Raw genomic sequence first — 15,634 nt, forward strand, 5'->3', positions numbered from 1 at the left:
GGGGCTGGTTACAAATAGCACAGGGATTGGCAAAGTCATCCCGACACTCCCGGATCAAGGGCAGGGAAAGTTACCAGTTTAATTCCGGCAGATCATTAGTGGTAGAGAACCAGGAAGGGGTTCTATCGCAAAGGAGTGCTGTGGGCAGACACGTGGGTGCGGAAGGGGCAGAGGTAGTCCGGCGCGGGGCTTGCGGCGTCTCGGCCTCAGTCTCGGAGCCAGGACCTCAGGCCTGAATGGCTGGGTGTGGAGGGCCCTTGTCTCACATTCTGTAGAGCGCACGTCGTCTCTGTGACCTGGTGGCACCACATTCGATGGGGAGCTCGCAGCGAGGCGCTTCCCCCTGTAACCCCACTCCAGGTCTCTGGAGCAGCAGGAGGGCCACAGGGCTGCTGGGTGTAGTCGCCCCGGACCTCGCGGTGGCCAAGGCCAAGGCGGCCGGGGCACGGTACCCTGTTCGGCCTGGGCCGTGACCACGAAGGAGGCGGTGGAGGCGGGGGCAGGCGCTTCCTCCGCGCCCCCCACGCCGCCGCTCTCTCGCGCCCCTACAGAACTGGGCCTCAGGCCTCGAGGGGGCGCGGGCCTCGGCGGGCGGAGCGCGCAGTTCCGCCAGCCAGGGGGAGCATCTCAACTCGCCGGCCCCGCCAGGCGTGCGGGCCAGGCAGCCGTGGAAGGTGCCCTTTTCTCCCAGATTCCTCGCGCGCACGGCCACGAGCGCGGAGGCTGCCAAACCCGCCAGCCCTGGGTTCCGAAGCCGCCCCTGGCTCTTCACTCCCTCGCGGGCGCGCCCCGGGCCCCCGGTGGCGGCCAGCTCCCACCGGTCGCTCCTGCACTGCCCTGCCCTCCCCGGGCCGCCGCGCCCGGGCAGCACCGCCTCCTTCTCTAAATACTGCCGGGTCCGCCCTCCGCACCAGGACGGGCGGTGGGTAGGGTGCAGGGCGGCCGGCGCAGCCGAGGCCGCGTGTGGAGGCGGACGCCGCGCCCAGCCAGTACCCACAGCAGCGCGGTCAGCCAGGCGCCGGACCCAGCTTCAGGTAAGCTGCCCCGGCCCGCGCGCCTGCGCCGGAGGCGGCGGGTCGGGCGCTGAGCTGTGCGGCCAGGCTGGGCGCGGGGAGCCGCGGCAGCGCGGAAGCGCTGGGTATCGGAGCCCAATCTGCGCCCCTGCAAGCCCCTCGGGCTGTTGGTTGCGCTCGGGCTCCCTAAAAGCCGCAAACCGATTTCGCACAGAAGGCATTTGCCTCTCGTTTCGTTCCCCAAACTCACCATAGCTTTGGACGTGGAGAGGTACTGTGAATTTTGGAAATGTCTTTTGGAAAACCAATAGGAGTGTTGGAGAGGGGAGTTTGGCTTTGGGGAGGTTAAGTGTAGGGTGGTGTTTGGAAAAGGTTTCATTGCGAGTGAGTGTGGGTGTCTTTGTATCCGTTTGTGAGTGCATCTGTGGGAGAAGGAGAGAGAGAGGCTATTCCCACACTATTTTGGATCAGAGGTGAACACTCAGCCAGGTGCTCTGTCCACTAGTCCACGGACAAGAAACTACAGATTCAGTTTTGGGCTTCTATTTACTGGTGTTTGGGAATTTGCCTTAAGACAGTTGAAGCCTTGTGACTTACTGCAAAGTTGACTATACTGGGAATAAATGAATTCCTGATAGGACTTTGCAGCCGAGAATCACCCTTCTCTTCCTTGTCTCCGAAACCGCAAAAGAGATTGCATGATTCAGGAAAAAAATTAAAACAACAACCACCAAAAAAAAAAACCCAGTATATATAGGTTTCAGGACTCTCCATCGTTTCATTCCACTGAGAGTTTTGGAATGTACTCCCTGTAGGATAAATGAGGACTACTGTATACTCAATATGAAATTCTTATTCACTGCAGGATGTTACTGACTTAATAAAAAATGGGAAGATTAAAAAATTAATTAGCGCAATGCTTTCTTTGTCTCAGCTTAACTGCATCTGTATATCAAGTTTTTCCAAGTTTGAAATGAAAGCTTTTTTCCTTCCTATATTTCCTTTTTTTCTTCAACTTCCTTTTGATTCTATCATACTTTTTCCTGGAAAAGTTTTTCCCAGTATAAGATAGCCTGTTTGCTTTCTTTACCTAAACTGACTTTCCTTCAATGTGATTTTGGTTTGTCAAGATCATCTTGGGCTTAGGACCTCAGTCTTGAGTTCCTTCATGGGACTATGGATGTGAGCGGCACAAAATATTTTTAAAGTTTTCTTTCCTTGGGCAGGTGAAAATAGTCTTCACGATTTTGGATTGTCTTTGCAAATGCAGGACCTGACTTACGGGGTCCTGGTAAAATATCCCATTCATTGGAGTAAAATAAGATAACGAGATAATTAGGTCAGCTCTGTGTAAGCTAGACAACTCTGTAACAACTACTTGGTATATTTAATGTATTATACCTTTGAAGTATAGGGCTTGGGTGATTTTCTGGAAGGTGCTTTCTCACTTGATTCCACTTATACTATTCTTTCAAAGCCAAAGTCCCCCCCTCCACCCATTTTGTGCTTTATAACTAGCAATTTTATTGGCTGCTTGTTTTTTAACTGAGTCTCAACCTCTTTGTGGAAGTAGGTGACACCATGGAGGAGGGTGAGTGAGAGGCCACACCAGCCTTGGGGTACCTGTCCACTCTGAAAATGGCACTCCCATTGACCTGCTGTGCCACACTTTCCAGGGTCATCCCAGATCCAAGCAACTAGGTCACCAGTCTGTGCTTGTTGAGAACCCAAGAACCATTTTGTTTTGTTTTGTTTTGTTTTTGGCAGGGTCTCGCTCTGTTGCCCAGGCTGGAGAGTAGTGGCATGATCTTGGCTCACTGCAGCCTCCAGCTCCTGGGCTCAAGCGATCCTCCCACCTCAGCCTACCAAGTAGCTGGGACCACAGGCACCATGCCTGGCTAAAGTTTGTATTTTTAGCAGAGATGGGGTTTTGCTATGTCACCCAGGCTGGTCTCTAACTCCTGAGCTCAAGCAGTCTGCCTGCCTCTGCCTCCCAAAGTGCTGGGATTACAGGCACAAGTCACCGCGCCTGGCCTCAAGAACCACATTTTGATAGAATCAACTTAAAAGTCCACCAAACCCACTATGTTCCTGAACAGACTTCTTATTCTATTGAAATTGCTGAAATTGGGTCTTTCGTAGATGTAGCCTTAGAATAAAACATGAAATGGAAAGCTGCTGTAGTCTAAAACAGGAAATGGAAAGTTAGTTACTGAACTAACTGACTTGAAAATGCTGAGAGCAGCTATGATGAAAAGTGGGGCATTTGCAATCAGAAAGAATCCCTGTGGTTCTTCCCTCATTCACCAGTGCTTTTTCCCCCAGGGAAATGAGTTTGTAAGACTCAGAAAAGGAAATGCCACACCCAGTTACTTTTGTTCTTTCATATTTTAAAAAAGATGTGCTTTCATTTTTTAAAATTAGATGTGTAGTAATTTAATTTCCTGTTTTGAATATCTCGTAAAATTACATATTTAGGAGTTTCTGAATGCTAGTTTATCTGACTTATAAACCAACTCATTGTTCTACAGCTTATCAGTTGTATAAAGTTCTACCCCCAAGGCCTCATCGTGGTGTGATTTCAGAAATGGCCAGCAAAAAACCAGGGTGGTTCTGGAACACCTGTGCCCACGTCAATTTGGTGTTTGGTTGTGTTTGCAGAGCTGCTGAAATCTTGGAGGGAAGAAAACACATCCCACCCTGCCTCCGGGAAGGGGCCTCTCCTGGACATGTATCCTGCAGCTGCTGCTGAGCCAGATGGGGACCAGCAGGACAGACACGTCAGCAAACTCATCTTCTGCTTCTTTGTTTTCGGCGCCGTCTTGTTGTGTGTGGGAGTCCTGCTCTCCATCTTTGGGTTCCAGGCATGCCAATATAAGCCCCTCCCAGACTGCCCCATGGTGCTCAAGGTGGCGGGGCCTGCATGTGCCGTGGTTGGGCTTGGGGCTGTGATCCTGGCCCGCTCCCGGGCGCAACTTCAGCTCCGTGCAGGGCTGCAGAGAGGTCAGCAGATGGACCCCGACCAAGCCTTCATCTGTGGAGAGAGCCGCCAGTTTGCCCAGTGCCTTATCTTTGGGTTTCTGTTCTTGACAAGCGGCATGCTCATCAGCGTCCTGGGCATTTGGGTCCCTGGATGTGGCTCCAGCTGGGCACAGGAACCGCTAAACGAGACAGACAGTGGCGACTCAGAGCCCCGGATGTGTGGGTTCCTTTCTCTGCAGATCATGGGGCCCTTGATTGTGCTTGTGGGATTGTGTTTCTTCGTGGTTGCCCACGTTAAGAAGAGAAACACGCTGAATGCTGGCCAGGATGCCTCTGAGAGAGAAGAGGGACAGATCCAGATTATGGAGCCTGTCCAGGTCACTGTAGGTGGGTTGCTGCCGTTTGCGTTCTTGCTGCTATCACAGTGGCTTTGCAGCAGGGTTTCACCAGCTGCTCTTGGTTCTCGTCTGGATTCTCTTTTTCAATTCTTCCATCTCTCACACGTGTGTGCACACACGCACACACCCCCATCATGTGTACATACACAATGGTGCTGCTGTGGGAAGCCTCGTAGGAACCTTGTATACATCTTCTCCCCCCAGCAACTCTTTCCTACTTTGCAAAGCATTGGGATATTAAGTAGTGACCTTGACTGAGGTCACAGAGCAAATTAAGAGGAAAGTGAGAAGAACGTGAGGACAGCCTTGGAGCCATCTGCCACCTTAGGGACTCACTAAGTGATCCTGTTACCCCTGTTATTCTCACACCAAAACCACATAGCATTTTAGTTGTGGGACACTTGGGTTCTCCTCCCAGGCTGTCACTAGCTGGCTGTCCTTGTAAGTCCTTAACCTCTCCTGCCTTGGTTTATGTCTCTATAAAACGAGCAGTGCCTCTCTAAGATTCTTGCAGCACTAACATTCTAGGATTCTGGATCTGTCCGAGTCCAGCAGTCTTCAGGTGTTTTGAGGGGCCTCTGCACTGTCTCTGTGTTGTCCTTCTTTTTTTGTGACATCATCCGTGGCTGCAGGGCTGAGGCAAAGCTTGGAAGCAGTGGGATGAACCAAGATGGAATATGACAGCACCTTTCTCCCATGGAATGCCTACAGGTTCCTTTTGGGTCCTCCGGGTTCTACAGAAGAGATGGAGTGCCATTTCCCGGAGCCTGCCCCCTCAGAACAATAGCAGTAGCGTTGGCCTCAGCTTCACACAACCAAGGAAAAACCCCATCGCTGCTCATTGGTGGATCACTTTTTTTCAGTCTCCTACTTTTGAAAGAGTAAAGTTGTGAAACCATTGACATTTAAAAGGCTAGGAAAAGAGATCTGCAGAACAGAAACCATGGAGGGGACAGAGAGGGAATGTGACAAGTGAGATGCGTCTCCTGTTTGGGGCTGTCTACTGGAAGCAGTGGAATTCACTGACTGCAGCCTGGAGGGGAGGAACTGGGTTGCTGGACTTGCATGGCACCAGCCTTGGAGAGGAGGGGCAGATGGATCTGCAACCATTCCTTGTGTAGAGCCAGGGTGGATGCTCCCAGCCTATTTATTAATATATTGATGCATTAATATATTTATGGTGACAATGCAAATATTAGCTGTATATTCACAATAGCTAACACTTATATAGGGTCTATTTTTGTGCCAAACACCCATTTAAGTGCTTTATCATGTGCTCTTAAAGGTCCCCTGTGTGAAATTCATTCATATCTACAGCAATCCAAGGAGGCAGATAATGTTAGTACCTCCATGTTACACAGGAAGAAGATGAGGCATGTAGATATCAAGTGACTTGCCTAAGGTCACACCCTAGCAAGTGGAAGGGCAAGGTTCCAACCCAAGTGTGTGGGCACACCCACAGAATAGCCCTTGCATAGCACCCTGCCCAGAGCACGTGGGTGTGATTCCATTTTATCCTTCACCAAGTGTTCTTGGAAGTTATTACATGAAAAAAGGGGCTCCCTTTAATTTGATAGATGTTCTCAGTGCTCTTGAGGAACACCGTGGGGTACAAGTAAATATGTTCATCCAACGCTGCTATGCTTTCATCTAGTTGGGAACGGTTCGAGGGGAGTTGTGGGGCCCAGCCTTCCACCTGGTAGCTGGAATCAGAGTGGACAGAGCTGTGGTGCTGCTCCTGGTGTCCTTGTCCTGAAGTTGGCACCGCATGGTTTAAAATCTTTTCTACTTAACCCTTTAAGCCCCCATCGAACCTATGAAAATCTTGCATCCTAATTCCTCTCCTTTGATATTGTGGAATAGGGTTTACATTTTTAGAATCCGAGAAGCATGTTCTCCTTGTTGTGGGTACACTCAGTGCTATCCTGGATACACAGCAAGTATATGAGACAGCTCTCCTTGGAGGGGTGTGTATGTTGTCTGCTCACAGAGGACATCAAGTTCTGAAAGATGCATGAAAGGGAACTCGCAGAGGAGAGGCCTCTTTCCAGGGAGAGCAGGTTGCAGGGTGTGGGCAGGCCAAGCTGCTGGGCCAAAGGGCTGGAGAGTCTTGGAGGTAACAGGGTTACTGGGGCATATCCTTGTGTGTTTTTGAGAGGTGATTGGCCTGCCCTCAAGGGTTACTTCACAGGTTCTTTATTCTATAGTGTGTAATGGAAGTGAACACAACCCCAATTCCTCTAACCTCCCAAGACCTTCTAAAAAAGTAAATGAGAATCCCAGGACCACTATTATGCTTTCTCACCTTTAGATTAGCAAAATGTATTTTAAACCCTCATTGCCTTCTCCTTGCAGAAGGAACGGGAGATGGGATTAATGCATTTTCTGAAGGGCTAAATTCCCTCTGGGAAATGATTGAGGCTGCTGTGGCTCATGAAAGGTAGAGAGTGGAGCCAGTGGCCAATTGCCTCTGTGGTGTTTCTTCATCATGCAAATCAGTGCCCTTGGCTGGTGTTGAGCTGAGAGAGTTGGCTCTGTGCTCCGCACTGTGTTCACTGCCAGATGCAAATCGGCCCATCTAGTCCTTCTATCTGTCCTGTGATGCAGGGACCGCCCGGCCTGCAGTTTACAGCTGTGGCGGCTGAGGTCAAGGAGATCGCCTAGCTTGTTCAGGTTGGAACCCCCATCACTTTAAAGAATCCTATGCCACCCTAAGCAAGCATCAGACATGCTAGGAGTGCGAACCACTACAGGGAAGTAAAGCCCCATCTTCTTCATTTTTTCTGAACTGTTATTACTATTGCCAGCTTCTCAGAGGCTTTCACCAGGCCCCCAGCAGTGGTGCTGCCACAGCTCTACACTGTTCTGGTCCAGTTGTGTGGTGCATTTTATATTGGAATCGGAATACAAATTAGAGCTTGCATCTGGTCCCTAGTTTCTCCTCAAAACATGAGGATGTATTCTGGAGTGAACAGTAGCCACAGAAATGCAAAAACCAAACTTCTTTGGGTTCAACCTTCATCTGTATGGGTGAAATTTTGGTAAATAACAGTTAGGGGCTGTAGTATGGCTTATTGTCATTTGCTCAGGGGCTGAAACTACATTTGAGGAACAAGGCACTTTAGCCAACAGCTAACTTGTGAATTAAAGTTGTAGGCTGAAAACGAGAAAAGCTTTATCAGCAGTAGACACCCCAGAGGAGGGAAAGGAGCTTGTTAGCAAACAATTCACAAGAAGGCTTGGGCTTAGACTTGCTACAAAATATAGACCCGCTTTCATACCATAATGGTCAGCACTCTGGATTCTGAAATGTAGGCCTACTTTTAAAAATTTTATGGTAAAAAAAAAAAAAATATATATATATATAGCATAAACAATTTAAACTGCTTTTTGTTTTGTTTTGTTTTGAAACAGAATCTCACTCTGTCGCCCAGGCTGGAGTGCAGTGGCATGATCCTGGCTCACCACAGCCTCTGCCTCCCGGGTTCAAGCAATTCTCCTGCCTCAGCCTCCCGAGCAGCTGGGATTACAGGCGCCTGCCACCACACCTGCCTGATTGTTTTTTCTTTGTATTTTTAGTAGAGACGGGGTTTCGCCATGTTGGCCAGGCTGGTCTTGAACTCCTGACCTCAAGTGATCCACCCGCTTCAGCCTCCTAAAATGCTGGGATTACAGGCGTGAGCCACCACGCCTGGCATTTTTTTTTTTTTTTTTTTTTTTTAAGACAGGGTCTTGCTCTGTCACCCAGGCTGGAGTGCAGTGGTACAATCATAGTTCACTGCAGCCTAGAACTCCTGGGCTCAAGCAGTCCTCCTATCTCAGCCTTCCGAGTAGCTGGGACTACAGGTGTGTACTCCCACGTCTGGCTAAATTTTTTCTTTTAATTTTTTTGAGATGAGATATCGCTGTGTTGGCCAGGCTGGTCTCCAACTCCTGGGGTCAAGCGATCCTTCCTCCTCAGCTTCCCAAAGTGCTGGGATTATAGGTGTGAGCCACTGCACCCAGCCAAACTGTTTTTAAATGGTTTAGTGGCATTGAATACAGTCACAGTGTTGTTCAACTATTATCATCATCAATTTCTGAAACTCTTCCATTATCCCAAATAGCAACTCTGTACTCACCAAACAGCAATTCCCACTCCCTTCCTCCTCCCGAACCCCCTCCTAGCCCCTGGTAATCTAGTCTACTTTTCTACCTCTATACATTTAATGGGGTTACTTTTAAATTCTGCAGTTAGCAGCAGGTGTGTTGACCTTTTATATAAATGGGCCAAATATATAATTAATTTTGCTTTTGCTAATTTGCTTCCATTTATTACCCACCTGTCTTCAGCTAAATATTGTGTTTCCTTAGGTGACTCGGTAATAATATTTCCACCCCCTCCACCACCTTACTTTCCTGAATCTTCAGCTTCTGCGGTCGCTGAGAGTCCTGGCACTAACAGTCTGCTTCCGAATGAAAATCCCCCTTCATATTACAGTATTTTCAACTATGGGTAAGAATTTCAATTTGAACTTCAAGAGAGGCCTGAATTCAGGCCCCACTGGTATTAAGGCTGTGTGGTTCACCAGGAGGCATTCAAGTGTATCTTTTTTGCTGATGTTATGTCAGAATTAGTGTCTTGATATTAATAGTACCTTTGCAGAAACTTTGGACAGCACATAAGTTAAAAATGATAAAGTGATCATGCTGGGTTAATATAAAGCCTACTCCAGGCATCCTTATGTGCTCCTAACAGGGGTGATACTCAGAATGTTTAACAACCCTTGCCGGGTGCTGTGGCTCACATCTGTAATCCCAGCATTTTGGGAGACCAAGGTGAGTGGATCACTTGAGCTTAGGAGTTTGAGACCAGCCTGGCCAACATGGCAAAACCCCATCTCTACAAAAAATAGAAGAATTAGCTGGGGATGGTGGCAGGCACCTGTAATCCTAGCTACTCAGGAGGCTGAGTCATGAGGATCGATTGAACGCAAGAGGCAGAGGTTGCAGTGAGCCTGTTACCGGTGGAGGGTGTCCAGGTTCTTTGTGTTTTGAACAAAGAACTGGACAAAATGCACAAACGAAGCAAGGAAAGAATGAAGCAACAAAAGCAAAATTTTATTGAAAATGGAAGTACACTCCACAGGGTGGGAGCAAGCCTGAACAGCTGCTCAAGGGCCCAGTTCCAGAATCTTCTTGGGTCCAAATCACCCCTAGAGGTTTCCCATTGGCCACTTTGTGTTCACCTCATGTAAATGAAATGGTGGCCCACAATCCGTCTGATTGGTTGCAGAAAGCAGCCAATGAGAGGCTGAAGTGAAGTTACAAAGTAGTTCTCCTGTGCAAATGCCTGATTGGTTGCAAAAAGCAACCAATCAGAGGCACTTTCAATTTCCCATCTGCTGAAAGGTGGGTGTTTGCAAAGGCAGTAGTCTTTGGTCCTTTTGTTACTTAGGGGTGGAAAGTTAGGGTTTTCCTTTCAATTTAGTTCTAGGAAGTCAGCGTGAAACGGCCATAGGTTCCCTGCCTCCAGACCCTATTCTGCCACAAGCCGAGATCGCGCCACTGCACTCCAGCCTGGGCAACAGAGAGAGACTCTATCTCAAGGGGAAAAAAAAAGAATGTTTAATGACCCACCAATCAGACTGAGCACCAGGAATGGGCCAGGAGGCCCCTGCTATGCTAGGCTTCACTGCTTTAGATCATGGAGAGGTATGAGGGTCTCGGGATCCCCAACAGTTACAGAAGGGCTTTAGTACTCTGATGGCCGTGCTTGGGTGACTGGCTAAAATCAGCCTGAGCCCTGATCCAACACAACTGGGCCTCTCCTTCAATATTCGCTCCTTCCCTGGGCCACAGAGAACATCAGGTCAATACCCACCCCACACAGAATGCAGCGAGGCAGGCTCTACTGGGACAGGCCTGAGGTGCCAGGAGCCTGGGAGAGGGGGTCCGGATGGAGAAGGACACTGAGGAAGAGGCGAAGATGATGAGTTCCAGGGTGAGTGACAGGGAAGCTCAGAGGTCCCCAACTGAGAGGACGTGAGTGATGAGCTTGGTTTCGGTAGGGAAAGGATGGTGGGTGGCTGATGGTGGTGGTACAGTGAGATGAGGGCCTTGGAGGCAGATTGGGAGGGGCTGGGTTTTGGGAGAGAGAGGAGGTGATGGAGATGGAGCTGCAGAGGTTGTTGGAGAACCAGGAGGGCAAAGAGTCAGGGACTAGTGGGAAACCCCCAGGAGGGGCCTGTGCAGACCCCAGAAATGGTGTGCTGAGGGAGCAGGGCTGGAGAAGGCTCTGGTGGTACCTTCTAGAATGGGAAACCAGGGTTTAGGAAGGGAAGGAAGAATTGCTTCACATTGTCATAGGGTGAAGCAGTTAAGACAATGAGATATGTGCATTTTTGCATGCAGTGAGCAGCAGGCTCAGAGAGACTGGTGTTCATTGCTGGAGATAGCACCACCTTACCTTGTCTTTCGTGTTTAAGGAACTCCCTCTCCACCCTGCTCTGATGGAGCAGGCAGTGGGCCTTGGAGCAGGGGCCAGGGTGCCTTTCCTCTGGGGCCTGGAGGGAACGAAGTTGTGTAGAGATTCTTTTCCCACAAAAGTAGGGGGACAGGTTATTCTGATGGGAGAGGGAAAGAGGTGGCTGACAAGGATAGAACTGGCTTTAGAGCTTCATATGGGGTCGTGATGGGGGGATCCAGGGAGGTGCATGTGGGAGTGGCCCTGCATGGAGAAAGGGCAGGCTAGGGCTGGACCTCTGTAGAATTCTCATCGTGAATGTTTGTATTTTTTTCTTCTAATGATAAACTTCCCCAAACCCTAAAATCAATGTCTAGTAACTTAAACTACTGCTGCTGCTACTGTGATTTCTGTGTCCCAGGGTCTGGCTTTTCTTGCATTAGTTTATGTAACTCTCATATCCACTCTAGGAGAAAGGAATGTTATCATCCTCATTTCACAGATAAGGAAACTGAGCTTTAGCAATGTTAACTAACTTGCCCAAGATCACACAGCTGGGAAGCAGCAGAGTAGATTCCAGTGCAGGTCGGCCTTTGTTAGAGCCCACTCCATTAGCCAGTATGCCTTCCTGCCGTCCTTCAGGTTTGTGGCTTAATGTTTTAATTTTCCATATGCATAAGTTTGTCTACCTTATGTTAGCTGTCCCAGAAGACAGAATAGCAGAGAACAGTAAGTGTGTCTGTGTGTGTGTGTGTGTGTGTGTATGTGTATGTGTCTATGTTCTCTTTGGATGGTGTCTGTAAATTTGTTTTCAATGTCTTTTCAATGACAAGGGGAATGACAGCAGGAGTGAGACTGTCTTAATGTTACACTCAGCTCTAGGAAAAGGAAGAGGTAAGAAATCAAAACAAATCTATGAAAAGTAGAGTGTAGGAGAAATTACTCCTCAGATTCTTGCAAATACTCTTAAGTGCATGTAATCAAAGATTTCAAAAGAACATAGTACTAAAGGGGTGTCACTGTTTTCATCCCCTCCCCTTCATGTTCTCTCTCCTTCTCTTTAGCAGGACCCCAGCTTCAGAGGGTGCAGCCTTTGAAAGAGACTGTGAATCTATATATACCATTTCTGGGACGAATTCATCTTCTGAGGCCTCACACACTGCACATCTTCCATCTGAATTGCCTCCTAGATATGAAGAAAAAGAAAATGCTGCAGCTACATTCTTGCCTCTATCTTCTGAGCCTTCCCCACCGTAAACTATGGACTCCAGTTCAGTTTTATATGTAATGGATCACTATTTTATTTAATTTTTTTAAATAAAAAATACAATAGCATTGGCTATATTCTGACTTTCTTGCTACAGCATCAACAAGGGTAACCAACCTTCCAGGTTAGATTCCAGCAATTAGTGCTTCAGACCATGGAGAGGGGCAAAGTGCCCATGGTCCAGGCACTGAACGTGTCCTCTTTGGATAGCATCTATCCATTTGTACTCAATGTCTTTTCAATGACAAGGGAATGACAACAGCAGTGAGACTGCCTTAATTTATTCATTTGTACATTATACACTTGGACCTACAACCCTGGGAGGTTGGTGAGATTCTTTTTATTGGTGGATAAAGAAAAAAAGGTTCAGAGAGTCTAATTAACTTCTTCAAGATCACATAGCTTCTACATGATGGGCTTGGTTTTGAACCCAGCTAGGTGGTTTCTGAAAGACAGGCTCACCACCTTGTGCTGTCAGAGGCCTACCAGCAGCAATGATTAATGTTTAGCTTGGTCCATTCTCTCTCCAGGGTTAGCTGCTTCTGAAACAGAAAAACAAGATTACTCCCTTCATTCTTTATTATTTCTTCTCTTCTTCCCTTTTCTCTTTCCCCTCCTCTTTTCTCCTCTTCTTACTCCCCTTTTCTTTTCTTTGCTTTTGAAAGAAGATGATTAGGGAGGCTTTATGCTGGGGCAGTCACAAGCATGTTGATACCCTGGAGTCTCTTTATAGTGAAATTTCTTGACAGGAAATTTCTAGGAACACTTTGGCAACTAGGTTCTCCTCAAGAGGCTCAGGAAGGATTTGCCTTTCTGTATGATGACATATTAGAACAAAACTGACTGAACCATTGCTTTTTTATTCTTATAAGGATACTGCTAGCCAAAGCCTGTTGTATAGTTGGGTGTGTTAATATGTATTTATTTAATGCTAGATCTAAACCTTAAGAAATAATGACTAATGGTATTTCTAACTGGAAGAAACTGATTTTTAGAATATGAAATCTGTAGTAACAGCTTTTTTTGGTAACAACATTTAGTGTAGCAAAAATGTGAATTTTTTAATGCCTTTTACACAAGCCATAACCTGCCCCCAAATTGGTTCATTCCAGCATTTAAGTGCCTGAAAACAGAGCAAAGGGGTGTGCAGGCTCCAACAGTTTGACTGAAGTAATGACTGATTTCATGTGAATTGCCACTGAGATAAGTCAGGGTGGCAGTTGGTACCAGCAATACTAATCTGTTTTTAAATTGGACATTTATTGGCTTGAACTGCTCTTAAAATTCTGCCATTTTTCCTCCTGGGAGGTTAATTATTCACATTTAAAAATTAGAACAAAACTTCCTTCTGCTGCTGTTTAAAATGCCTGAGCTGAAACTTCTAGGTAGAATTACTTTTAAGCATTTATGAGTCCTCATATTAATCAAGAAACTTTTTAGTGGCTCAGTGTTGGGGTTTGTAACTGGGTATTTTACATTTATATGCTATGCTAGTAAACTTCAGCAAGGGAGTTGCTAGGCTCAGGAATAAGTTTGATCTTCTGGTTGTGGAATCCACTCTGGTTCCATCAGTCCTTCACAGTATTCAGCAAACCTGAGACTGAAGCTGAAGTCTGCAAACCTCCCAGCTTTGAAAATGCTGAAAGTGTGAGGATGTTTATTGTGGGGCTGAAATCACATGCAGCAGAGCTGGGCCAAATCATTTACCCCAAGCAAGACGTGTTCTTTTCCTAGCATGGTGCTGGCAGAGGATGACAGCTTCTGAAAGCCCCCTTGGTGGACTGTGCCTTGTTTTTCTTAGGTTTGTTAGCTTTTTTATTGAGCTAAAATTTGCATAATACAATGAACAATTTACGTATGTATGTATGTATGGATTTCGAGACTGGGTCTCACTTTGTTGCCCAGGCTGAAATAGAGTGATGCGATCACAGCTCACTGCAGCCTCTAACTCTGGGCTCAAGCCATCTTCCTACTTCAGCCTCCTGAGTAGCTGGGATTGCAGGCAAGTGCCACCACACCCAGCTAATTTTTTAAATTTTTCATAGAGATGGGATTTTACTATATTACCCAGGCTGGTCTCCAACTCCCAGGGTTCAAGCAATCCTCCTGCCTTGGCCTCCCAAAGTGTTGGGATTGCAAGTTATGGAAGTCTATTTCATTTCTATCAGTCCTTTGCCGTATTCAGTGGGTGAGTCATTGTGCCCAGCCTACAATTAACCATTTTAAAGTGAACAATTCAGTGGCCTTTAATACATTCACAGTGTTATACAAACCACCACCTCTAACTAATTCCAAATCATTTTCATCACCCTAAAATAAAACCACACACACATTAAGCAGCCCCTCCTTCTCCTCCTCTATGCCCTTTCCAGTCTGCTTTCTGTCTGTATGTGTTTACCTATTCTGGGTATTTCATATAAGTGGAATCATACAATATGTGACCTTTTGTGTCTGGTTTCTTTCATTTAGCATGTTGTAACATATATCAGTACTTCATTTTTTATGGCCAAGTACTACTCCATTGTGTGAATATACCACACTTTGTTTATCCATTCATCCATGGGTGGACATCTGGGTTGTGTCTACCTTTTGACCATTGTGAATGATGCTGCTATGAACATGCATGTGCAAGTATTTGTTGGAGTACCTGTTTTCAATTCTTTAGGGTATATACCTAGCAGCGGAATTGCTGGATCACATGTTAACTTTAAGTTTTGGAAGAACCACCACCCTGTTTTCCACCATTTTACATTTCTACCAGCAATGTGTGAGGGGTCTAATTTTTCCATTTCCTCACCAACACTTGTTTTCTATTTTTAAAAAAGTATAGCTATCCTACTTGATATGAAGTAGTTTTTCATTGAATTGTATTTCTCTAATGGCCAATGATACTGAGTATCTCTTCATGTATGTTACTTGGTTTGGAATACCAGACATTATCATCAGCACACAGAATCTTACAAATCTTGCTCCAGATTTTCCTCCTATGGCTTTGGGAGGTCTGATACCCCACTTTAGATAAAATAGTGATGAGGTCTACAAATTCAGATGGGATGACCCACCCATGCCACCAGAAGATGAAAGCTGAGGGGCAGGCAATATTCATCCAGTTTCTACCTGAGAGTTTCATGTGGGGATAGAAGAGTTATGGTGCCTGCCCCCTGCCCCAGTCATGTGGATGTGGCCATTGGTTTTCTGATATGGGTGCTGTGTTGAGCACTGAGGCAATGTGGGCAGTGGGTCTTTCCTGAAGGGGCCATCATTCCAGGGTAGGTCTTAGGAAAGGAGTGGGTCCAGAGACAGGAACTGGGAATTAGACCTCAGAACTGGCCTTAGGTTATGGAAAAGATACCTGGCAGTTCAGCCGATCAGCCAGGAACTTTCCTGAGAGCATATGCAGAGCTCAGGTGGGGCCCCTGTGAAGTGGAGGAAAGTCTTGCAGTGTTTCCTAAATTCCAGGAAGATGAGAACCACCTAGAGTAATTGTTGAAAATGTCAAATTCCCCTTCCCAATAAATCTACCACCTCC

The 15,634-nt window shown here is 46.9% G+C and overlaps 1 protein-coding gene across 6 annotated transcripts; it reads left to right on the top strand.

The window, feature by feature from the left end:
* Positions 1 to 598: 598 nt before the first annotated feature.
* TMEM171 (transmembrane protein 171) lies at positions 599 to 12,179 on the top strand. Of its 6 annotated transcripts, XR_008525306.2 has the most exons (5): positions 614 to 1,034; positions 3,675 to 4,382; positions 8,747 to 8,888; positions 9,864 to 10,087; positions 11,906 to 11,992. XR_008525306.2 is itself a non-coding variant. In XM_009240798.3 (4 exons), the coding sequence occupies exons 2-4, from the start codon at positions 3,743 to 3,745 to the stop codon at positions 12,093 to 12,095; spliced, it is 975 nt and encodes a 324-aa protein (XP_009239073.1). In that variant the 5' UTR covers positions 599 to 1,034; positions 3,675 to 3,742; the 3' UTR covers positions 12,096 to 12,179. The 6 variants fall into 6 exon arrangements, 4 of the variants coding, with proteins under 4 accessions (XP_009239073.1, XP_063580211.1, XP_002815687.1 ...); XM_009240798.3 differs by lacking the exon at positions 9,864 to 10,087 and having other exon boundaries at positions 599 to 1,034; positions 11,903 to 12,179; XM_063724141.1 differs by lacking the exon at positions 9,864 to 10,087 and having other exon boundaries at positions 626 to 1,284; positions 11,906 to 12,177.
* Positions 12,180 to 15,634: the final 3,455 nt, after the last annotated feature.

Source organism: Pongo abelii, chromosome 4, assembly GCF_028885655.2.
Source record: "Pongo abelii isolate AG06213 chromosome 4, NHGRI_mPonAbe1-v2.0_pri, whole genome shotgun sequence".
In the NCBI taxonomy this organism is placed as follows: Eukaryota; Metazoa; Chordata; class Mammalia; order Primates; family Hominidae; genus Pongo; species Pongo abelii.